The sequence below is a fragment of the Pteropus vampyrus genome, unplaced genomic scaffold, assembly GCF_000151845.1.
Source record: "Pteropus vampyrus isolate Shadow unplaced genomic scaffold, Pvam_2.0 Scaffold82, whole genome shotgun sequence".
In the NCBI taxonomy this organism is placed as follows: Eukaryota; Metazoa; Chordata; class Mammalia; order Chiroptera; family Pteropodidae; genus Pteropus; species Pteropus vampyrus.
In genome coordinates, this window is record NW_011888863.1 from 4036925 (window position 1) to 4063066 (window position 26142).

Here is a 26142-nt window from a genome sequence, read left to right on the forward strand (position 1 = left end):
TGCTTGTGTGATGTTCTGCCGTAGTGAGTTTTTTTTGTGTTTTAGAAGAGGTCCATCAGTGAAAAATGATATACCCAGTGAATTTGCTAATTACCATTACAAAGTTAAACATGAAGAGTTGCCATTAATTGTTCTTTTGATTATCTTTATAAGCTATAATGGAGTGTATGCTTACCTTGTATCCTCTAAGTCATAGGGTGGAAAGATTTTACATTTGAAATGAAACAAATTGTCTCTGTACTCTTACAACTTAAAATCAAGGAAACAAACAAAATATCTAAAGAAACAAGTTGTGTAGATTTCTACTTCTTAAAAAATTTTTGGCTGAGTGTGGTGCTGTGGGTACACTTGACCTGAATTTAAATGTTTTGAGCATGAAGACTGACACCAGTCAACTGTTAACATACCGAAGAATATTGTACAGTTTGAAACTTTAAAAATTGTATCTTCCTGACTAGGTGAGAAGATAGTAAAATTTTACATATAGGAAATTGTAGTTTTCTATTATTAAGCTTAAAAATTCCCATTAAGTAAAAATATATAAAACATATATTCCATAAAAATTATAATATTTTGAATCTACAGATGTAGACATTATTTACCAATGTAGATTTTTTTTAGGGCGAGTTATTATTATTGAATAGTCACCTGAAATTCAGGGAAGATATGTGTATTCTAGCATAGCAAAAAACTTAGAGGTTAACTGAAAAAATTCTAGTTTCCCTTTAGAGGTTAATACATTTATATGTTCCCTTTTCTTTTACAGCACTACTCATTTATTTTCTCATTTTATTTTTAAAAGAGGATGTAGATTATGATATATTCAGCGAACATTTATATTATCAAGTTAAGAAAATTTCAGAAAATCCCACTAATGTCTCATAATTTGAAAGCACATGTAAATTATAGTCATTTTATAGTTCAACTTTATGTTTGGAGTAAGTATTGATGTGATTGATTAGCAGGATATCAGAAAGGCTTGCAACTTCAAATCTTGTGTTTATTTGCCTGTTACTGATTCTTGACGTCTTTTCACAGAAACATAATTTTTTGAGTAAACTTATTGGTATTATCTTTATTTTGGATTAGGGCTCCCCCTCACCCCCCTTTATCTATGCAGAGCAAGTCTTGATCCGTGGGGATAATGTAGCTCGTGGGAGTTAAGTATTACAACCAGGAAGGGCATTGAAACAAGAATGCTTCAGCATTATATTCTTTAGCATGTGTAATTATTTTTTTGTTATATTTAAGAATTATACTCATGTATCTAACATTTAACTTAAGAAATAGAACATTACCATTTGTAGTGCTCTTCTTCCGTTCTATTCCTGTGCTTTCCCCCAGAGGAAACCACAATAATAAATATTTGCTATCATTTCTTTGTTTTTGTAAAAAACATTTTTTTGTGTATATGTGTGTATGTATACATATATATTATATATTCATATGTGTGTGTGTGTGTGTGTGTGTGTGTGTATATATATATATAGAGTTTTGCTTGTTTATGTGCCTTATAAAAATGGGTTAATAACTGTGCGAACATTCCTGCAATTTGTTTTCACACAAATTTATATTTCTAAAACTCGTCCATGTTTTTGCATATACCTGTACTTCTGCATGTACCTGTAGTTCCTTTATTTTCACTGACAAAAAATATTCTAATTTATGATTGTGCCACTGCTCATTTAACCTTTTGACTGTCAATGGATATTTATGCTGTTGTCACTTATTTGCTGTTATGAACAGTACTTCTAGGGCTATTCTTGATACATGTTTTTAGTGATATCAAGTCTTTATTTAGCACTTTTGAATAGGGAAGACTTCTGTTGAGACCAAGTATTTTCCCCTTATGAGTAATTCTTTGGATCTCTTGTTTCTTTTCTATTAAATACTTTCTTTTTTTGCTCTTTCCTGTTGAGTTTTATTTTTACTTACAGAAAACCTGCAAGAAATGGACAGATAATTCTCATATACCCTTCATCCATTTTCTTCAAATATTAACATTTTACATTTGCTTTATCTTTATTCTTCTTTTCCCTTCTCATTATCTTCTTTTTTCTTCTTCTTCTCAATGTTTGTTTGGCATCCTTTCTGTTCTTATGCTGAGGCTATATAGTTCAAAATATTGGGTCCTAAAGTAACTTAGGTTAGTTCTTACCTTCCAATCTTGTAATGTGATTAGATTATTTATTTGAAATATGGTTTAGTTCATTCATTGCTCTTTGTATTCCATTTTTGGGTTTAATCCCCCTATTCTCCTGGCAGTTGATTCTATTTTTATTTTATTGAGTATGTGAAACATTGACATGGATCTGAAACTCCGGATCCGTAAAAAGTACACTCTTTTTACGTGAGAAGAGATATTTCTCACTATTCCTTTCTTTTGTCTCTCCACTCCACCTATTCATCTCATGAGTTTTGGCTTTTTAAGCTTCCTGTTTGTCCTTTATGACAAATGTATCTGCATCTTTTTATGTAGTTCAGGGCTATTTGTATATTTTCTTTTTGGTGAATTGTCTGTTCACATTTTTTGCCCATTATTCTATAGGCTGTTTTTTTGCAGTCTCTTTATCCCCTTTTTATAAGTTGTAAATAGTCTTTATATATTTTAGGAATATTAGCCCTTTCTGTGATATATATTACACATATCTTTTTTTTTTTTTAAGTTTGTCAGTTGTTTCTTGATTTTATTTAAGATAATTTTTGACAGAAAAAAAAAGTGATTATATATCCCATAGTCAAATTTGTCAATCTTTTATTGTCTCTGGATTTGAGTCATAGTTAAAGAGTCCTTTTTTACATCCAAGGTAAAGAGGAGCTCATATTTTCTTTTAGTACTAATATGGTCTCTTTTAAATCATTTTGATCTCTGATAGATTTGGAGTTTATTTATTTTTATCTATAGTCTGAGGTTGTAGTCTAATTTCATCTTTTTTTCAAAGAGCTAATCAGTTGCTCTGGCACTATTTATTAACCAGCTCATCTTTGTCTGAGTGATTTGCAGGACCACTTCTCTCGTATACCTGTACGAAACTGTGTCTGGACTTTCTGTCCCATATATTGCTGCATCAAATAAGTACACTGTTTTAATTATAATAGGTGTCTCATGTTTTAATATAATTGAATATAGTGTATCTTAATAAGGTCAGTAGTATGTTTTAATATAGTTTAATTAGTATATTTTAATAGGAAGGGCTGGTATCCTTATACTTTTTCTTTTTTAGTATTTTCTTGTCTATTTTTGCATTTTTAAATTAGATCTTTTTTACTTATTCCATGTGATGTTTAATGTCCATTTGTCTAGCTCCATTAGAAAATAGCTTATTGATACTTTTATTGGAATCGTATTTAGTCTGTAAATTAACTGACGGAGTTTTAGCATCTTTATGATGTTTAGTTCTCTATCCAATTACAAGGGATATATTTACACTTGTTCAGATCTACCTTTGGGTCTTTTGAAGTATTTTAAAGATTTCCTCACATATTTTGCTAAACTTATTCCTAAGTATTTTATCTTTCTTGTTGCTATGGAAAATAATATTTTCTCTAATATTATATCTTCTAAATAGTTATTATTTTTACATGTAAATGCTATTCATTTTTTTATTATATTGTGGTACTTTACAGAATATGTTTATTGTTTGACTTATTAGGAGCATTAGTTTATCTTCTTTTCTTCTGTTTATGCTTTTATTTAATTTTACTTGTCTAATTGCATTGGCTCATGCCTTTAGTGCAATGTTAAATAGTATGGAGATAGTAGGCATTCTTGTCCTGTTCCTGATCTTAGAGGAAACACCTTTGGTTTTTCTCCACTAATTAACTTTCTGACTTTAGGATTAAAGTCTATACGTTTTATTGAATTAAGAAAGTATCCATCAATTCCTGTTTTCTTGGGCATTTTAAACAAATATCAATGTTTGTTTTTACCAAAAGTATTTTCAGTCTTGGAGATAAATATCATTTTTCTCTTCAAGTCTATCACTATGGAATATTACTGAATTTCCTAATTGTGAACCAGCCTTTCATTCCCGGAACAAGACTTTTCATTGTGTATCATTTTTTCAGTATGGCGTTGGATTCTATTTACTAATATTTTATTTAGAACTTTACCTCATTATTTTTAAGTGATGCTCTAATGATCTCTAATTATGTTTTTGTATTGTTTTAATCTGGATTAGCCTGTAATGTTATATTATTGTTCTGTAAGCTAATGAAGTTTTTCCTCATTTTTAATGCTCTAGAACAATTTTAGAGCATTGTTATTACCCATTTTTTGAATTTTCATAGAAATCCTCTTGAAATGCTTTCTCAGTAGGGTAGTTACCTGATAACTTTATTTTTTTTCCAAGGAAATAGATCTATTTTTAAACATATATTTTTCGTTGTAATCAGATCAGCTTTTATAAACTATATTTCTGTGACAAATTGTTCATTTATCTGGATTTTCAAATTTATTAGAAGTTTATAGAGTTTTATGATTTTTAAAAAAATTTCTTGTTTTAAATATGTTCCTCTTGTCATTTAATTTGTGTATTTTTACTTTTGTCTTTTTATTGTTACTAAGTTCACTACTATTTTGCTTAATTTTTTAGAAATTTGGGATTTTGATTAATTAGATCTTTTTTTCTTAATGCGTCACTATCTGCATTATCTTTATATTTTTGTGCTCATTCAGTTTTTTTGTTTCTATTTTAGTTTATGAGCTGGAAATTTAATTCACTTATTTTTTAATTGATTTTAGTGTTCAAGGCTATAGGTTTTTTTCTAAACACTATTTTAAATGTATCCTATAGATTGATATGTAATGTTTTAAGATTATTATTTCTTTAAAAATTGTAATAAATCGACAGTGGGAAATTATAATTATATTATGATTAGGTAGGTAGTAGAGTAGGTGAAAAGATTCCCAGAAAAACTTTTTTTGAATGTTGTCAAATGATAAAAAAATTCAATGACAGTTGCCATTTACTAAATGTTTACCATGAATCTATCTGGTACAGCCAGTTCATTTATTTACATTAGCTAATTTATGTGGTATAGTATTTTGAGGTACATATTATTTCCTCATTTTCAGAAGAAGCAGTTGTGGTTTAGAGAGGTTTGTGTAATTTGCCCAAGGCTGCATAACAAGTAAGTGGTTACTGTTGAAATTTGAATCCATTTCTGACTCCCTAGCTATAGCTTTTACTTAAGCAGTAATATTATGAGGTCACAGAGGTATTGAACAGTATGGCACAATCAGGGAACTGTTAGTAGCACAGCATGACTGGAATGAAGGCGGCACTTAATCGTATCATTTCTGACTTGGGCAAAGTTCTTTGAGATGCTATTAACTAAAATGGAGAATATGAAGCAAAGCAGATTTATATAAGACAATGGGTAAGTTTGATGTAGCTACTAGACTGCTAAATAGGACTATCCAATAGATGAGAATATGCATCTGGAAGTCTGCAGAGTGGTTAGTGTTAGAGATATGAATTTAGGTGTCATTAGCTTATAGGTGATAATTTAAATAATGGGTTTCGAAAGTGATAAGAATATGTAAATATTGAGAAGACCAGAGTGTGTAGGAAACTGAATTTTAAGATTGAGTGGGGAAAGACCCTGAAAAGGAAACAAGAAAAAGTAGTCAAAATATGAGGAGGAAATCTAATAATAGTAGTTCTCAGGTTCCGGGGGAAGAGTTTCAAGGTAAAGGGAGAGTCATTGGTATTATGTGCTCTGGAGAACTAAAGAAGAATAAAATAAGAAGTGTTCACTTGATTTAATAGTAACTGAAAGGAAAATTAATGTCTTAATTGATGGGTCCAGTGGAGCGGTGAGGGTTGGCTGAAGAAGAAAATTGAGACAGGAGTCGTTTGGAGATAAGACATTGGCTGTGAAGGGTAAGTGTGATAGGTGGTGATAGCTAGTGGAAAGTGTGAGGTTGAGGGCCTTCTTTGACCTCTTTCTACTCTCCTCCCTCAATCTCTCCCTTCGCCTTCTCCTTATTTAGCTCTTATTTCTACTTTCTTTCCCTTCCTCCCTTCCTTTATTTTACCCACTTTCTCTCCTTTTTTCCATAATGTGATATACTTGAACATTTAATTTTACAGATTGAGAATTTAACTTTGGTTAGCATGACATCTTGTCTTAGATTTTGGCTATAAATATAAAGACATAAAGAGATCTTAAAATGTTCTGGTATTAGATCAGAATTATATTTTTAAGTTTCTTGAACCCAGGCTTATAGTGACACATACCCTTTATGCCCAGAAATAAACATACTTGTTCAACAAATTTTAATCTTTGAAATAATAATGAAAATAATATCGACACAGTGCTAAAGCTTTACATATTTTAGTCAATTTAAACTTCATCAGCAATTCTATGCCAATTTTACAGATGTGGAAACTGAGGAAAGTTAGTAAACTTGCCAGTTGTTCTATACCTACTACGTCAGTATGATTCCAGAGTCTATGCTCTTAATAATGCTCTTTCTATACTATAGTACTTATTTTCATGCCTTTAAAATTAGTTAGTAATATTTATGCTATAAATTATAACTTAGAACATTTTGACATTTTATAAAAATCTGTTAACATATGGAATAGTAAAGATCAGAAAAAAGTAATTTCTAGAAAAAAGATACATCAAGTACAAACATGAGTTGAATTTCCAGTTTTCTTTATTAAAACAGTGAAATGCTTATGGGAGAAGCTAGAATACCTTATCCAGTATGGCACATAGTATTTTAAAAAACACAGTGTTGCTATAAAAGTATAAGATAATTAAATTACTTCATAGGGTGCCACTCAGAAATTAATATATTCTTTGGTTTATTGATACCTAATGACTGTATAAATGTCTTTCTTCAGGCAAAAATGCAATTTCCATTGTGAGCTGCCTTCCAGAATTTATGGTAGAACTTCGCTGACGTTGCCACTGATGCCAATGTGGAATAAAGGTCTTTATAATTTAGAAAGTCAAAGCATACAAATGGATTAATGCTAAAAATTTACCCTTCCGAAACTTTAAACACATAACACAAATAAATGTATTTGAATTTTTAGAAAGAACATTTGAAAATAAAGTAATATAAATATAATCTGTTTATTTTGTCCTCATCAATATTTTTGTCTTATTTCATGCTTGGCAATTGGCTTTCCTTACATGACCTTTGTATCGAACCCTAATCACAATCTAATAATATTTTGTTGTGAAACAAATTACTGAATTGCGTTTCAACATAACTGTTTTTACAGAAACAACTCAGCAATCTAAAATTGACTTTAATATGAAAAATCTCTTGTTGAAAAAGAAGTTAACACAGTTAGATTAGTTATTTTAAAGTAATCGTTCTTCTCATTAGCTCACTTTATTGTAATAAATAATTGATTTGACTTGCCTACTGGGTCATAAGGTCATTGAGTACGTAGATTCTTGTCTTGCTCACTGCTGTCTTCTCAATGCCTAGCGCCTGTGCTAGGCAATAGTAGGCATCCTAGTGCTTTTTCTTAACTAACTTGATAGATAATATGTTTGAATACTTTCTCTAAGTTGGAAATGCACTTCTTATGGTAATGTGTCAGTATGTAAACACTAAAACATTATTAAATTGTTTTATTTGCCTGGGTTTCAGGTGGAAATGTCGTGTTAAATTTAGAAACACTAGTTTTAGATTTCAGGTAATGGTCTTTGAGGAATGGTCATGGAATCTTCACTTTCAGTCTTTTTGCTTTTACTTCCCATACCTTCTCTCCTTTCCTTTCCTCTACTCTTCTCTTCAATCTGTTCTTTATTTTCTCTTTAACAATCTTTTTGTTTGTTTTTCTTAGTATCTGGAGTCCATCTTTCTCCAGCTTCTCCTGCAATTATCCTGGACCATGACCACTCCCCTCCTCCAGTTGGCTGCCTCTCTTCTGAGCCCATCATTTCATCACCAGAGATTACACATGCAGACAACAGCATTGTCGGTCAAACTGTTCCTAAAGCACAGGTAAAGACAAGTGTATTTTTATAGGAAATTTGCATACTTAAAATCTCACACTGATTTTAATTGAAGCTTTGAAGATTTTCTGATTTCTTTTTTTGAACTCTCTGAAATATTTCTGTAGATATTCTAACTTTGAAGCTAATATATAGAATTCAAAAAACTAAATAATATGTTTGTTTTATGGCACAACTGCAAGGTAATTAATGTTTATTGGTTCAAATATTTATTGATCCAGGTATTGTGCAAGATTCTGGAGTTAGTCCAGATTTCCAGAGTGCTATACACAATCTCAAATCACCTATTATTTTTACTAGAAAGTTTTGATCAATGATAGGTTATTGATAACTTTAAAATTCTGATTTGCAGTTTAAAATATTAGCAAATTCTGAGTATGTGTGTAAATTCAGGAACTCGTATCAGATGTGTCTATACTTATATAATTTCAAGCATAAGAAAAAGTTTTAAGTTTTTAGTGCTTTCCTGCAAAATAATAAATGCTCTAGACTCTAAAGTTTAGAGGAAGTTTTGTGTCTTACTACGAAGATCAGGTTGTTGTTAACAGTTCGAGGTCTGTTGATTTACTTAAAGGGTGAAATAATTTCGGAACCCTTGCTACAACTTAATTTCCAAATGCGGTTTCTGTTGCCCTTTGAACGTTTTCATTATTGGTACAGTGTAAACTTTCCCCTCTGTATATTTTTTTTTAATGTGGTTTAGATTCAGCAATCAACACACACTGATCTGGATATCTCACTTTTTCCATTGGGTTTAACTGATGAGAAAAGTAATGGAACAATTGCTCTTGTGGATGATTCTGAGGATCCTGGTGCCAATGTATCAAACATACAACTTCAGCAGAAAATTTCAAGTCTGGAGATTAAACTCAAAGTTTCTGAAGAAGAAAAACAGAGAATTAAAAAGGTATATTTACATTTTTTCTAAAAAAATAAGTGTTTGAATTGCGCATTCTGGAAATCCGATATAATCCTAATCTCTGATTAAAAACTCATTAGTGGAAAAAGGTATCGTCCTCTCTTGGCTATGAATTTAAGTCGGTTGTATGAATTTACCACTTACAAGTCTTCGATAGGAAATATCTAGTCTTAAATGTATACTTTTTAAAAAAGATATGAACATCTTTTACTAGATGTTTTTTTCCCTCTAACTAATGCTTTCCTTTTGGTTTACTTTTATGTACTTTGAAAGCAAGTAGTCTTGTATTTGTTATACTGATTAGGAGATTTGTAACATTGCCTTTTCCCTATGAGAAGTCAGGCATTGTGGGATATTTGACAATGTACTTATTTGTATTTAGGTATAAAGCTGTTTTAGTAAATTATTTATGTTCTCATTTCTGTTCCCTACAAATAGGTCTATAAAAAGACCTTAGCAAATTTATAGAAAGTATATGTAGAAGTAGATTGTGTTGATTTCAGTTAGTCTAATTAGATGCTTTTATTCATTTATTAGAATGAATAATTTTAGTGTTTTATCAATGTTCGATATTGGGCTGGAGAGTGAACCATGGCTCTGTAACATAGTTGAAATACTGCCTATGAGTATATCTTTACCAGATATTTTTTGGTATGCTCATTGAAAAAACTAAATATATTTTATCCTATTAAATATTACATAACTTGTGCTTGAATTTTTCTTTTAGGATGTGGAATCATTGATAGAAAAGCATAGTCTCTTGGAAAAAGATTTCCTTAAAGAAAAAGAGCAAGAGGCCATTTCTTTTCAAGATAGATACAAAGAACTTCAGGTAAACTGAGTGTATTTAAAATTTAATCTGTGAACCTTTGGTGAAGCATGCAACATAACTTCAGAAAGTGCTCAATAAATACATTATGAATGAGTGATCAGATACTTAAATATGTAAAGTATTGACCAACACGGTTGAAATTAGTGATAAATGCCATTTCGAAAGGTGTGAATCTGTGAGAAGCTTTGAGGGTTAGTTGTTTGAGACTCAATTTGGTGAAAAATATTGTTTCTGATGGATAAAATTTGGAAATTGGACATTCTGATTTTTCTTATTTGTGATTACATTTGAACAGAGTTTAGAATCCTGTAAACCCCAAATGGAGATATTTAACCTTTTTCATAAAATGTCTCCTTCTCATCCTCAAATTTTCTTATTAGACTTTGTTTTTTCTTTTCTGTAGGCTTCCCCATCTTTGTAAATGGCGACTTTATCTTTTCCAGTTGCTAAGGCTGAAACACACATTTATTCCTTTTTGTACTACTTGTCTGTTCCTTCAGGAAAACCTGTTAGTTCTATCTTTAAAATACCCATATTTTGACTGTTTATTATTATGGTCACTGCCACCAATCCATCTTTATTTCTCCCTTGGAACACTAAAGTATCTTATAACTAGTCTTTATGCTTCTGTCATTGCCTTCTTACAGATCATTCTCCACATTGCAGCCACTGTGATCTGTTTAATATTTAAAGATGGTTATGTCATTCTCCTGCTTTGAAACATTCAGTGGCTTCTCTTTTCACCCAAACTAAAAGTCCAATGAGTCCTTAAAATAGTTTGCAAGGCTCTATATTCTTTTATCCTTTTTCCTGTCTTCTCCGTGCCTCTTTCTCCTCAGTCATTTTGCTTTAGCCCCATATCTGGAACACTTTTCCTTTAATTTTCTGCACATTTTCTTTTTTATATTATTCAGGTCTCCATGCAGATTTTTCTAGACAATACTGACATCTCTTACCAACCTTCCCATATTATGTTGTTTTTCTCCATAGCACTTCTTCGTCTGACCAACTATATATTTACATGTTTATTTGCCTAGATCATTTTAATAGTCTCCTAAGTGGTCTTCTAACTTCTATTCTTGCTCTGCTCCTTCACGAGTTTTTATTTCAGCAGGTAGAGTAGTATTTTTAAAAATGTAAATCAGATCATTTTTCCAGCCTCAGTTCTCATTCTCCTCCCAATGTAAATCTTCTTCCTTCTCCACCTTTTCCAGCTTTCCCACAGCTATTTACTTACAACAGACTTCATAATAAGGTCCAGGTGAATGTGTGAGCCTGTTGCGGAGGGCATTCCTTGGCTGTTGGAGTGGTGAGTGGAGGGAAATGGTTTATGATTTAGTCACAGTCTCTCTACCAGAAATGCCCTTCTTCCGGATATCTGCATGGCTCTGTTAAAAATTATGCAAAACATAACAGGACAAACAAACAGAGACTCACAGGCATGGACAATAAAACATGAAAATAAGGAAAAGGCTGAGCAGTGTGTTCTTTCAATGTTCTATGGAGACATTGTTTAACAGACTTACCCAAGGATTATTTAGGAGAATGTACTTTGTTTGACTGATGGTTTGCTATTGATTAAAAGTCTCAGATGTTTTGATGTTACATGTTAATAATTTTTTTCCCCAGGGGAGATGCAAATAATTTCTGTCTGTTAGAAAAGATAACTTCAAAGAGTACAGTTATTGCTCTATAGAACATACATCTGTTTGGTCTCTAACGTGGCACTCTTTCTTAATCTAACAATCCATTATTTAAATTTGTATTCACACACACACATACACACACACACACATATATCTTCAAATGCTCCTTGAACCAGTCTTAATTTCTGATTCATTTAGTCTAAAATGATTTATTTATTAATAAATAAGCAGAATAAATCTTTGGCATATGTTCAATTTATATGAATCACATTTTAACTTTTCGAAAACTGTTCATTAACAACTCTCAGTGAACCCTAGCTTCCTTCAGATACCTGTTCCAATGCGACCTTCTTTTGGAGGCTTTCTTTAACCATGCTATAGAAAATAAGAAACATGTGCATGCTCAGTATTCCGTAGCCCCCTTTCTTTGCTTCTTTACCCCTCCTCATAACATTTATCTCCATCTGTTATTTCATTTCGATTTGTTTTTTTTTTTTTGTTTTCCTCCCACCAGCATGTAAGCTCCACGAGATTAAGAACTTTCCAGTACCTAGAGCAATACTTGGCATGTAGCGTGGGCTTAATTAATATTCTTGAATGAATGAATGAACTGATATAATGTACCCTGCTCACCAAGGGCTAAGTACATTGTGCAAGGCCACACTTACCAGCCCCATATTTGGAATTTTGGTGCTTGTTAGAAGGCACAGTACTGAATACTGACAGAACTTTGTGTTTTCTTCAGTCTATTAATGGGAACAGTAACATATCTGAGAGATCATCTAGAACCTGACCACTTGAACTTTTCACAATGAAGACCAATATAAATGCCAAGGGACATTATCATTGTCTTACTGCTTTTACTATTAGTAGTGATAATTTAAGAGTAACAACTTGAGTTCAATTTTAAAAGATCTTCCCTTTTTACAAGAAGCAGTACTTCCAAAGAAACCTTTTTTCCCCCAGATGATTTTACTATAACAACACCAAGAAGGGTCTTTCTCCTTTTTATACCATGTGAATAAATGAATAACCTAACTTATGAAGTATTTTATCACCTTGGCTGAATAAGTGATAGAAAAATATATTAGAAAGTCTAATACCAAACTGAACTCAAGGGCAGGCATCCTGTTTAGCTTATACAGATTTGCCTTACATCACTTTTTGAAAGTTCACCTTACGCCACTCACTTTTATGAAAGACCTACATTAATACCTGTTTTCGCTAGCTGAAAGAAATCCAAAAAGGATTTTCCTCTTTTATTTTAAAAAAGGCAAAACGGGAAAATAGTGGTCAGCATTCATTTTGCAGCAGCCATTATGAAGGCAGCACACACCCCGAGCATGAGAGTGGCCCCTCCAAGCCCCTTCCTGGGAGCCACACTGGCTTTGAACTGTGTCTCTGAGCATCTGTGCATTATCTCCATCTATTTTGTGCGTCCATTAGCGAGATGTGTCCTACGGTATCAGAAAAGCCTAAGAGATCTCGTAAGGGTGTTAAACTTAGCGTGAAACTGAGCATAATTAATTACATTTAGATTGTGGAGAATGAAATAAAAATATTGTGCATGCATTGAATTTTGGGTCTGGGAACACTCAAAAAATTTCCACATAAATTAATGGTAATTGCTTCTTCCCTTAATGCCTTTCAGACTTAGGAAAGGTTTCATAGGAATGTCCTACTTTCAGATAGTGGGGGAAGCCTGTATGTCACTGCGCCATCTCTGAGGAGAGCATTTCTTGTTCTGGACTTCTTATTTTGCTTGTTTTTCAACCTGTTTTCTCTCTGTTCAGATTGAGTAATTTTTATTTTTCTGTCTTCTAGGTTCCTGATTGTTTTCCTCTGCCCCTTCCATTCTGCTGTTGAGCCAGTTCTTTGTTGTTTATTTGGTTATTGTATTTTTTAGTTCTTAAATTCCCATTTGGTTCTTTATATCTTCTATCCTTTACTGAAACTTTCCGTTTTTTTCCATGTTTCAATCATGTTTGTAATTTCTTGTTGAAGCATTTTCGTAATGGTTGCTTTAAAATCCTTGTCAGATGATTCTAACGTTGATGTCATCTCTGTGTTGCCGTCTGTTCATGGCCCTACCAAGGTTCAGATTTTCCTGATTTGTGGTATGATGAGTGATTTTTAATTATATCCTATGCATCTTGGTATTTTGTATGACACCTTGTTTAAATCTTGTATTTTAACAGGCCTCCTCTGAACTGCATAGGTTGGGGAAAGGTGGGGTAAAATGACAGGTTTCTCACTCAAGGCGCCTTTGGCACATTGGGCTGAAGGGATGCCTCCTTATTTCTGGGAAAAAAATTGGAATTTCAGGATCCCCTCCATAGACCTTGGCTGATAACCACCCTGACTGGGAGGAGGAGAGGGCCTTGGTAGCTGTTCCCCATGTACTTGTCCTAACACCACGGAGTCAGGAGGCTTTGTTACCTCTGAATGGTTGTAAAAATTCCGGCTCCTCACTCAGCTTCTTCTGACACAGGAAAGGAGGGGGAGAGGGAACCTCCTTACCTCTGGATGGGGATGCAAGTCCTGAAAACGCCTCCAAACCACACGGTTTCCTTTGTTGCCACTTCAAAGGGCAGCCAGGGTGGCACTTTAGAACTGGTTGGGGGTGGAAGTCTGAGCTCAGCACTTGCCTTTGCTCACAGAGCTGGAGGTGGGGTCATATTGTTTTCCGTGGGGCATGCCTATCATAGGGTGTTTATTATCTAAATGTTTTCTATTCTACCCCTTTCACGATGCTTTGGTTAGAGAGGGATGGCTTTTCTTGGAGATGTTTTTGTTTGTGCCCATTGGCATTTCCTGGTTGCTGGCCATCCCATTACCCAGTATGGAATATATGAGGTCAAAATAAAACTCACAGAACTAACCTCTGTGTCATTCCTTGGGTACTCAGGTCCCTAGGAGGTCTACCTTTCCACCACCTTCTAGAATCTTCTTACTTTTTTTTTTTAAAGTTTATTGGGATAACATTGGTTAATATAATCATATAATTTTCAGGTGTACATTATAATTTGACATCTGAATATTCTATTGCATGTTTACCACCCAAAGTCCAGTTTCCTCCAGCTACCATGTATTCGATCCCCTTTATCCACTTCACCTTCTCCCTCCTCACCTATATTTGACCCCCTTTACCTCATCTACCTCCCCTATCCTCTGGTAACCACTAGTCTATAGTCCATGTCCATGAATCTCTGTTTGTTTGTCCTGTTCATTTGGCGCTTTTAGGTTTATATTCCACATATAAGTGATATCATGTGATTTTCAACTTTTTCTGTTTGGCTTATTTCACTTAGTATGATTATTTCAAGGTCCATCCATGTTGTTGCCAATGACATTTTTCATCTCTTCTTATGGCTGAGTAATATTCCATTGTATATATGTACCACACCTTCTTTATCCAATCATCTATTGTAGGACACTTCGGTTACTTCCATGTCCTGGCCACAGTGAATAATGCTGCTATTAACATCGATGTGCAAATATCTTTACGGATAAGAGTTTTCAAGTCTTTGGGGGTAACTACCCAGTAGAGGGATTGCTGGATAATATGGTAGGTCGATTCTTAGTTTTTTGAGGAACCTCCATACTGTTTTCCACAGTGGCTGTACCAATTTGCAGTCCCACCAGAAGTGAATGAGGGTTCCTTTTTCTCCGTATCCTCTCCAACACTTGTTATTACTTATCCTGTTGCTAATAGCTATTCTAATAGGTGTGAGATGGTATCTCATTGTGGTTTTGATTTGCATTTCTCTAATAGCTAGTGATGTTGAGCATCTTTACATATATTTGTTGGCCATTTATATGTCCTCTAGGGAGAAGTGTCTGTTCAGGTCCTCTGCTCATTTTTTGATTGGATCATTTGTTTTTTGTTGTTATTGAGTCGTATGAGTTCTTTGTATATTTTGGATATTAGAACCTTATTGGAGGCGTTGCTCGCAATATATTTTCCCATTTGGATGGTTGTCTCTTTACCTCGTTGACAGTTTCTTTTGGTGAGCAGAAACTTTTTAGTTTGATGTAGTCCCATTCATTTATTTTAGCTTTTAATTCCCTTGCTTTTGAGGTCAAATTCATAAAATCCTCTTTGAGTCCAAGGTCCTTGAGTTTAGTTCCTATGTTTCCTTCTATGCATTTTATTGTTTCAGGCCTTATATTCGGGTCCTTAATCCATTTTGAGTTAATTTTAGTGTGTGGTGATAGACAACAGTCTAGTTTCATTCTTTTGCAGATGGCTTTCCAGTTTTCCCAGCACCATTTATTGAAGAGGCTTTCTCCACTGTATGTTTTTGGCTTTTTTGCCAAAAATTATTTGCCCATGTAAATATGGGTTTACTTCCGGACTCTCAGTTCTGTTCCCCTAGTCAGTGTGTCTGTTTTGCTGCGAATACTGTGCCGTTTTGATTACTGTCGCTTTGTAGTATAATTTGAAGTCAAGCAAAGTGATGCCTCCAGCCTTGTTCTTTTTCTTTCAGGATGGCGTTGGCAATTTAGGGTCTTTTCTGCTTCCATACAAATCTGATGATTTTTTGTTCTATTTCTTTAAAAAATGCTGATGAGATTTGATGAGGATTGCATTAAATCTGTATAATGCTTTAGGTAATATGGTCATTTTAACTGTGTTGATTCTTCCAATCCAAGAACACGGAATATTTTTCCATTTCTTTATATCTTCCTTGATTTCTTTTAATAGGGTCTTATAGTTTTCATTATATAGGTCCTTCACATGTTTTGTTAAATTTATTACGAGATATTTTATTCTTTTTGTTGCAATTGCAAAAGAAATTTATTTTTTCCAGTTTTTTTTTCTGGCACTTCATTATTAGAGTATAGGAATGCTATGGATTTTTGAATGTTGATTTTGTATCCAGAGACTTTACTGTATTTGCTTATTGTTTCTAGTAGTGTTCTTGTGGAGTCTTTAGAGTTTTCTCTATATAGAGAATCATGTCATCCACAAATAGTGACAGTCTGACTTCTTCATTTCCTATTTGGATGCCTCTTATATTTTTCTCTTGCCTGATTGCACTTGCTAGGACCTCCAATGTTATATTGAATAACAGTGATGATAGTGGACAGCCTTGCCTTGTTCCTGATCTTAGAGGGAAGGTTTTTAGTTTTTCACTATTAAGTATAATGTTGGCTGAAGGCTTGTTATATATGGCCTTTATTATGTTAAGGTACTTTCCTTCTATACCAATTTTGTTAAGTGTTTTGATCATAAATAGGTGCTCTATCTTGTTGAAGGCTTTTTCTGCATCTATTGATATGATCATATTCTTATCTTGCTTCTTACATTTTTAAAAAATATAATGCACAGGCCTTTTAGCTGTATTTATTGAGATAAAAATAGGGGAACAGTGCATCTACTTCATTTTAGTCTGGAAGTGAGATAACAAGGAACATTTTAAATTTTAAACATTCTATTTTTGTAGCTATAGTAGGAAATTAATTTCAAACATAAAATATATTAATTTAAAGCAGATATTTTGAGTAATTTTTTTAAGGAACACAGGTTGAGTAATTAGTTCATAGAATTATTGATAGAGGAGAGTAAATTATAGATAACTCAAAGTGAGAGATAATCCATAAATCTTTATCTGCTTTATATTTACCTAGTTTGTGCAAACATTGGTATATGCATTCGAAATGCATTTGAAATAAATTTTTGAGAAACATATTTAAATTGTGTTTTAAAGACTTGATTCAACAAGAATTTAGAAAAACTTGGTCTTTACTATATGACCTCCTTTCTATAATCCATTTCTTTCTGGAGGTCTAGCCTTTTTTTTCAAACTGGTACAAAGTTAGTTCTGTCTAATAATTTCTTAGAAATATGAGATGTGATTAAATTTGTGAGCGTCAAAAGAGACCACTGTATGCTAAATATGTATAGGATGAAATATTAGCAAAAGTGAGGTTATGAATAGTGGATATTACATTTCTTGCTTGAATTTACAGTTTGCCAGTCATCTCTCAGAGAGTAAATGTATTTGTTATATATTTCTTGTAGAGTATAGCAATCCATATATTTTTTATATTAAGGCATATATGACATATAGGTCTTCTAAATATTTATGGAGCTTAATAAATAGAAAGAGTTTTATTTTCTGCTATTTATGTTGACAGTGATAAAATATTGGTGCCTGCCTCTCTTGGTACCCTAAGTAAAGCAAAACATTTAGGAATTCAAAAAGATAGTACTGACAAGACTAGATTAAATTAGTTGAGAAATCTTTCTCCTTAAATAACATTTGCATGTATATGTATTTATAAGAATATGCTTCTTGTGGACAATGTGGACAATACAGGAAAAAACCCAAAATTTATACATATATATTCATCGCCATGAAAAATCCAAGTATTTTCATGTTATCTCAAAATATAGGGCCTGAATTTTCAATTTTGTAAATTAACCTACCTCCACTTAGGCTGACGTTGGGTGTGCCTTTGTCAAGATTTTAGTCTGACCAGAGAAAGAGTACTTAATGAGTGGAATGTTTGTTGAACTATTAAACAAACTTTTTTAAAAAAACACATGAGCTATTACAGAGAATTCTCACAGTGTTGTTTTATGCGATATGGAGTAATTACCAGGATAGGTGGAGGTTTGTGAACTCGCCCGTAGCAGAAGGAAATAACGAGTGGGGTGAACTCTGCGGCACAATGGGGCCATGCACTACCTCTCCTTTCCTGTTCCGTCCAGGGCGTGTGACGAACCAGAGGAAGAAAGTGAGTCATGCTGCATTTGTCAGAGGTAGCTATTTAGAGGACTTTCAATGAGGAGAGAACTCATCTTAGTGAAGCTTGGATTCCAGTTTCTTTTGTCGTCTTTCTCAGACTCCCATGGCAAGTCAGTTCACACTGGAGATGAGCGCTGAAGAAACTTGGCAGCTTATCAAATCACACATCGCACAATGTTACCACATTATAAAAAAAAATCATTGAACAGACCCACCTAGTTTTTAAATTATCGTCTCTGATAGTTGTCCCTGTTGGTAGCTTTGGCTAGCACTGAGAATTTATCTGTATAAACTTTAAAAGACTAGGCCTATTCTTCCAAATGCTTTTTCCTGCTGAAATGCCTCTTGATTATAGTATGTTGATTATTTTGTTTGAGAATTTAATTTTAAAAAAAAATTATGTAAAAATCCAGTATTTCAGAGGACCTTAAAATTGACTTCACAAATGGATTTATACTGCTTCAGATTACTCTCTACGTTCTATTGTTTTCACTGATTGCATTATTTAAATATGAATAGTCTCACTATTTTTGTGTACTATTTTTTTTTTTTTGATCTGAAGAATTTATTAAAGTATAGAAAGTCTGAATCACATTTTGAGAAACAACGCTTTAAAAATTCCAAAGAATTTTGGGAAAAATTATGTTTAGTTAATTGAATCATTTGTGTGTGTGTGATAGCCAGGTGCCTTTTATTTTTTTATTTTATTTTTTAATTAATTTATTTTTAATTCTTTAATGTCACCATATATTTGACCCCTTTTACCCCACTATCCTCCCCCCCTCCCCTACCCTCTAGTAACTACTAGTCTATTGTCCATGTCCATGAGTCTCTGTTTGTCCTGTTTATTTGTTGCTTTTAGGTTTATATCCCACATATAAGTGATATCATGTGGTTTTCAACTTTTCTGTCTAGCTTATTTCACAGCATGATTATCTCAAGGTCCATCCACGTTGTCGCAAATGGCATTATTTCATCTCTTCTTATAGCTGAGAAATATTCCATTGTATGTATATACTACAGCTTCTTTATCCAGTCATCTATCATAGGATACTTGGGTTGCTTCCATATCTTGGCCACCGTGAATAAGGCTGCTGTGAATATCGATGTGCAAATATCTTTTCAGATAAAAGATTTTCAAGTCTTTGGGGTAAATACCCAGTAGAGGGATTGCTGGATCATATGGTAGATCAATTCTTACTTTTTTGAGGAACCTCCATACTGTTTTCCATAGTGGCTGTACCAATTTGCAGTCCCAGCAGCAGTGTATGAGAATTCCTTTTTCTCTGCATCCTCTCCAGCACTTGTCCTATTACTTGTCCTATTACTTGTCCTATTACTTGTCTATTTTAAAGTGAATGCTAGTCAAGTGTTGGACACTTGGGCCTTTAGCCAGAGGCTACTGTGATAATTGGTCTTTATGGCATTTGATTAAAGGTAGATTAGAGCAGTGGCTTGATATTCCAGAGTATTTAGCTTGATTACCGGGTATGTGAGGCAGTAACCAGTTCTTCATAGGTAACCCAAAGTGTAGTTGCAGTCCTACTTAGAAGTAGAAAATGCTGAAGGGAATACAAATTAAGTGTAATTTGAAGACATCCTGTTTATTTAGCTATCTTTAAGAATAACAACATTCTGAAGAAGAGAAAGAAATGAGAGGAAAATAAAGATTTTATGTTCTGATTGGTCTCATATGCCTTTCATTTAATACTGTATCTTTGATTTAATTAGATATTGGGAAATAAATGAATTTGTTACTAGAAAACCCATCGTCTTTACAACCCCTGTAAAGGGAGAGTCATTTTGGAGGAGAGCCATGGTGAAATACATGAAATATTTTCTTATTACAGAATGAATTGAATGATTTCATTATCAAATCCGGTTTAAATACTGATATTTGGAAGACCTCTTTTTCAAATGTTAGAACAATAAACATAAGAACAATAGATTTATATATTCTAAAAAAGTTTATTCAAAACAAACTGGTAGACTTATTTATATAGAAAAGAGCTACATTTTAAGAGTATTTAATATGTCAGTTGTACATTTCTTAAAAATAAGACTTTTAGGTCAAAGTAATACATTTTAAAATATTGCTTTATGTGATAGTTTTTACTAATTTCTTCATTTTATGTGTTTTGCTTCACCGTTTTGACTTTCTTTAAATTTTAAAACAGTAGTCTTTAATCTGGCTTACATTAGAATCTCCAGGGAATGCTTTAAAAATTTTTCACTTACTGTCTTACACCAGTTAAACAATATGTTCAAGTGATTCAAACATCAAAAGTACAGTTAGTGAAAAAGGTGTATAAAGCTCATCCTAAGCTCTATTCATCTAGTCCATGTTCCTTTCAGTAGGTAACCACTGCTGGTTTATTTCTATCCTTCTAGAGTCTTTTATAATGCATACAAAAGCCAACTGTAACTAACTAACTAACTAACCAACCAACCAACCAACCAACCAACTGACCAACTTACCAACCAAACAACCAACTCATTCCCATTTCCTCTTTTTTATGCAGATGGTAGTGTATTAAATAAATACACTTTTATTATTTATTTTAAAGTAATTTCTCCTCTTCCTCTCATTTAAGAATATTTCTTGGAAGCCCATGCATAGTGATTCATTAGTAAATTCCTTATTTTTTTTCTTTTCATGGATATCTGAACATATTATTTCATTTTCTTCTATTATAAATATTGCTGTCAAAAGTAATTTCAGTCTAATTCTTCCAATTTCTTATTCTTTGAGGTCAAATAATTTTACTAGAATATGTTCTGGTATTTGGTCATTCTGGGTTGATTTCCCTAGATTTACAGTGTGTTCTCTTTATATATATAGTTTGAATTCCTTTTTTTAGATTTTGAGGAATTTTAATTAAATTAAAATTTTAATACTTGTTTTATTTCCTTCTGGTAACTCTTATTCTGTGTATTGGGTAGTCTTTGTATTCTGTATTTGCCTTTACTCTTGAATCTTTTTCATCTCTTCATTTCTTTTTAATCTAAAACATGCTTGCCCTTTTATTCTATTTCTCTTAAGGTATTTTGAATTTAGCTTATTCAATCTTATGTTCTTTTTAGTTTAAATTATTTCATTTCTGAAATGATTTATTCTGTTATAATTTTTTCTGAAATTTCTCACATCTTTTATTTTTCTTATTATTTATTTATCCTTTAATCTACTTTATCACTTTTCTAATTTAGCTTACTTTGAAATATAAGTGTAAAGTTTTAAATTTCTTTTTAATTTATATTAGTGCTGTGCTTTTATTTTAGAGGATTGTCATTCTGTTCCTTTTAAAAAATATAATAACATAGTATGAGGTTTGACTTTAATACTCTTCTGTTATTTGTTTTTATTAAAATTAGTTTTCTTGAACTTTTTAAATGGAGGAGTGATTTAAGATAGTTTTTTACCCTCGTGATTTTATAGTGCTCTCATGTTTTTGTCAGATTAAAAAATGTGGCAACATTTGTAGGTTTTTATGACTCTCTTCCCTTTTCCACTTTCATCTTGACCCTGTTTTTCTTCTCTCTCTATTGTCTCTGGCTTGGTGAACTTGGATTCTATTTTCAGCTATTTCACCTCAGTGTGGGGCTTTCTCCTGGAGCTATTTAGTTTATTGGACCCAGTGTATCCTAGGCCATTGATACCTCACTGAGGACTGTTTGTACTTATTTGCTGCTGAAATGTATAGGTTCCTCAGTTTTAGCTACTGTCCTTATAGTGACCTGCTGACCTTTCCAGTGAGTATCTGTTAGATATTTTGGAGTTCTCATGTCTGTCTGATATCCTGTTGCTTTCATCTTTGCTCTTGGACAGTTCTGATGCCATGCAAGTCTTGGGACTGTTCATGGTTTCTCTTTACTCGCTCATATTTTAGCATTCAGAGAGAGACTATGATATCTATTTTTGTAATAGATATCGAATATGAGTTAGTTTATTTTCAGGTGCTCTATATGTTTCTGTGAGTGAATTTTCAGAGATCTGAAAACTATACCACCACTATTGCCATATTCCCAGTATCCTCTCACAGTTAATTATTATTAAAGAAAATTATTTGTTATTGTAAGGGTTAAATATATGTGTTCCCTGAAGATAATTACCTCTTTATGAATTAGTAGCACTTTGCAGGGAGTTGGAGGTCTTAATCTTGCTTAATAAAATTTGAGGGAAAAGAACATATTTTATTCATCGTTATATGCTATTGTTTGGTACTTGTAGGTGCCTATTGAGAATTGTCGAAATTAAGAAGAAAATGTCTAGAATAAAAACACTACTTGGGAAAATACTGCTTTATTCTTTGTTTTCATCTTCAGTTTTATAGAAAATCAATTATATCATGTTTACCTGAGAGTCACTGAATTTTGCACACTTATTCTAGGCTTTATTCTACTTTTTTAAAGTGAAGATGCAAAAATTTTAAGCTAATTTGAGGAAGAGGGTATTTACAAGCATACCTGTAGGGTTACTTTGTCTTACAACATATAACTTGTATTTTTGCACCCCTTTACCTACATTCACAAATGCAGATCATGCCATGATGTTCTTGATAAGGACCTTAAGTCATCCTCCCCACAAATATTAATTATCTTCAAAATAACACTTCAGTTCAATACTGTTTTTCCTCATTCACCGTCATTATTCCCTAACTTCATGGTTACCAACATTTTCCTAAGTTGGCTGTTAGTAACTTTTTTTAAAAAAATAAAGATCATTTTAGAAAATAAAAATTATTTTTTTCAAAATGAAAATAGCTTAACGTCTTGTTTATAAAAACACTAGCTTGTTGGAAACAGTTTAAACAATGACAAAATTATAAACATTTCAAGAAAGCACTCCTCCAATTTTATCATCTAAATAAGGCAGTTTTTAAATGAAACAAAAACAACTTCTTCAGTACTTTTCTAACTAATGGGAAAAATGTATACTTTCAAAATTGAATTATTTCTTATTAAATAGCAGTAGTAATGAGAAAATTGACCTTTTAGTTTTAAAAATATGCCAAGATTGGGGGCATTTTTGAGAACTGAAAATATAAGTATAGTGTTGTTTTTTTTTTTTAATTTCATGCTGGTTTATATTTTGAAGACATTATGTGATTTTTTTATTCCTGTTCTAATGAGATAATAAAGTTCTTTTATTTATCAAAATGAAACTGGACAATTTTGAAGTCATTAGAAGAAGAATACCATCTTTAATTCTGTAGGCTAATTGACTATTGAGGATGTTTTCTCTTCCTCATGCAATAATAGAAATTTAAAGTTTTTGCTAGTACCTCTTCAAATTTAGGATGACATAGATTTTTTAAGACACACAATCAATTTAATAACATATTTTGAGGAGAAAGAAAAGACAACATTAAATGTTTCAAGACATAATTTCTGGAGTCTTAAAATGTGATGAAATATGCATCTTAGATTATGTAAAATAAGTTTTTGTGTTACAAATACTTTTCAACATATTTAGATATTTTAAGTAATTTAGTTAGAAATGTAAAATGTTTAAAAACAAATTGAGTGACCTATTTTGGCTAGTTTAAACAAAACTAAATATTTTAGTAAATAGGAAATAAAATGTTAAAATTTAAGAACAGCCCCTCAATTTAAATGAGTTAGCTTCATTAAAGAGAACATCTCCTACAGAAAAATGAATTAATACCAAAAAGTGAACTAAGAGTCTACTTTACATTTAGGTACCTAAGTTCTCATAATATGATTTTGCATAAAATCTCTTGAGCAAGCATGTATTACATCTATAGATTCACTTGGTCTTAAATTTTTACTCATTTTTCATTGTGAGTGATTCAAGGCTAATTTCATAATCATAATTTCTTTAAAGGTTAGGTAGTACATGATCACTTGTGATTTATGCTAATGGAAAGGTTTATATGAACCCATTTCAGAAATGCTGTAGAATTGTCATTATGATACTTATTCTATGACATTGAGTTTGATCATAAACTTGTCTTATAAATTTAAATAACTGAAAATTGTCTTTCAGAAACATATAATTTGGTAAAATATAATTTTAATGTTTATTTACAGTCATCCCTTACGTTATTAAGATGTTTGTAAGCACATTTATCACTTTAGGGATGGGTGTTTTATCTTCTTTAGTAGTTTGTAAATCACCCAAGGATAATTTTTAGAGTGCACACAGATTTTTTTTGTACCCAGTAAACGTTTTGAGAAGTGCTTAGTGATAGATTTTTGTGTGTGTGTGTATAATGGTATTGCCAAAAAATAGGAAAACATGGACTTCTAATGTGGCTAAGCCTCATTCTCATCCAGTGGTGAGGCAAACCTGTTATTTTTGAATACTCTAGCTTACAATCTCATGGGATGTATTTACTGTATTTCCCTACTTATCTGAGGTCAAACTCTGACCTCAACCATTCTAGAACAAAGCCACAGACCTCAGCAGTAAATGAAGACTGGTTTGAAGCAAGTTCTTCTAAAATCATGTACTTTATTTGGTAGGTAAGTCATGGAGCCTTTGTCTCCACCAGGCAGTATGTATAAAGGAGAAAGGATGCATTTGCCCTCACAGTAGCCAGAAATGAATGTTAAAGGACAAGACACACCCAAAGCCCCCAAAATCAGAAATTTGAGGTCATGGTTAAGTGGTTCCCAGGGTCTATGTTTTCTGGAAATTTGATGGATATTTATTTTGGACTTTTCTGAGGTAGAAATACTTAATGTGAAAAGAGGTAACATGAGGTAAGAGATATTTGCTATGTGTTAATAGATAATAGTTGCTTTGAAGAACTCTCTTTTCCTCTTTGAATGCCTACTTGTTGAGAAGTATGTGTGTGTCTTTATACAGTCTTATCTGAGGGAGGAAAGATATTATGATTTTGAAGAGAATAGGCAAGGAATTTACTACTTAAAACCTCTTCAGAGTAGAGGTTAGTGTCCTAAGACCAAAACTTTGGAAAGGTGATTATGTAGAATAAGTGCTTTCTGAGCATTTTGTGATTGCTTTAGTTTGTTCATTGCTACTTATTCTTCCTGATTTAACCCTCAACGGAAAGACCACTTCCTGCAGCAGCCTTTTTCCGATTTCTCTGGCTTAAGAAGTTCATTTTCCCCCTATCTCATTCCTCCTTTATTTTGCTCAAAGTTGTTAGCGGAATCTGTTCATATTTGTATTGCTTGATTATTCCTCCTTTCTCCTAGAATATAAGTTCCTGGAGGGAGACATTTTTTGGTCTTACTTAATCATTACATTATCAGCTTCTAGAATAATGCCTGGCACATAAAAAAAAATGTTGTTTGGTTGATTGAATTATGTGGCTTGTGGGAGTCCTATGGATTGAATGTGTTTCCTCCCACCCCCATGCCCAAATTCATATGTCAAAGTCCTAATCCTTGCCCCTCCACACCCACAATGTGATGATATTTGGAGATACGGCCTTTGTGAGATAATTAGATTTTAATGAGGTCATGAGGGCAGCACCCTCGTGAGGGGATTAGTGTTCTTTAGGAAGAGATACCACAGAGCTCTGTCACTCTCTCCCGTCTATCATATGAGGACACAGCTGGAAGGCAGCCTTCTTTAAACCAGAAAGAGAGCTCTTATCAGAAACCGACCTTACTGGCAACTTGGTCTTGGATTTCTAGTGTCCACAACTGTGAGAAAATAAATTTCTGGGTTTAACCCTCCCAGTCTATGATTTCTGTCATGGCAGCCTAAGCACACTAAGATGGGGAGTGTAGGTCTTTAATATTTAAAGCTATAGTGTATTTCGTCATCCATTTAATACTCCCTGTTATGATCCATTTCCATACTAAAATTTCGTTGTATTTAATATTTAAACAGATAAAAGTAAAATACTTTTTGGTTCATATTATAAAGCACTAAAAGAATTTATGGTTTTTAAAAGTTGTTTTTGTGCTGAAAGTATTAGGAAATATAAACTTTCTTTCAAGTGAATATATATATTATCTTTAGATTCTATTGGAATAACATAAGAACATACTAAATTT

The 26142-nt window shown here is 32.6% G+C and overlaps 1 protein-coding gene across 1 annotated transcript in view; it reads left to right on the top strand.

Moving 5' to 3' along the window:
- Window positions 1-26142, top strand: part of CCDC91 (coiled-coil domain containing 91) — a 294142-nt gene that overhangs the window by 76904 nt on the left and 191096 nt on the right. The window contains exons 4-6 of the mRNA XM_011363116.2: window positions 7821-7981; window positions 8696-8899; window positions 9639-9743. Of these exons, the coding sequence (XP_011361418.1) occupies window positions 7821-7981; window positions 8696-8899; window positions 9639-9743 (470 nt within the window). The remainder of the gene's footprint in view (window positions 1-7820; window positions 7982-8695; window positions 8900-9638; window positions 9744-26142) is intronic.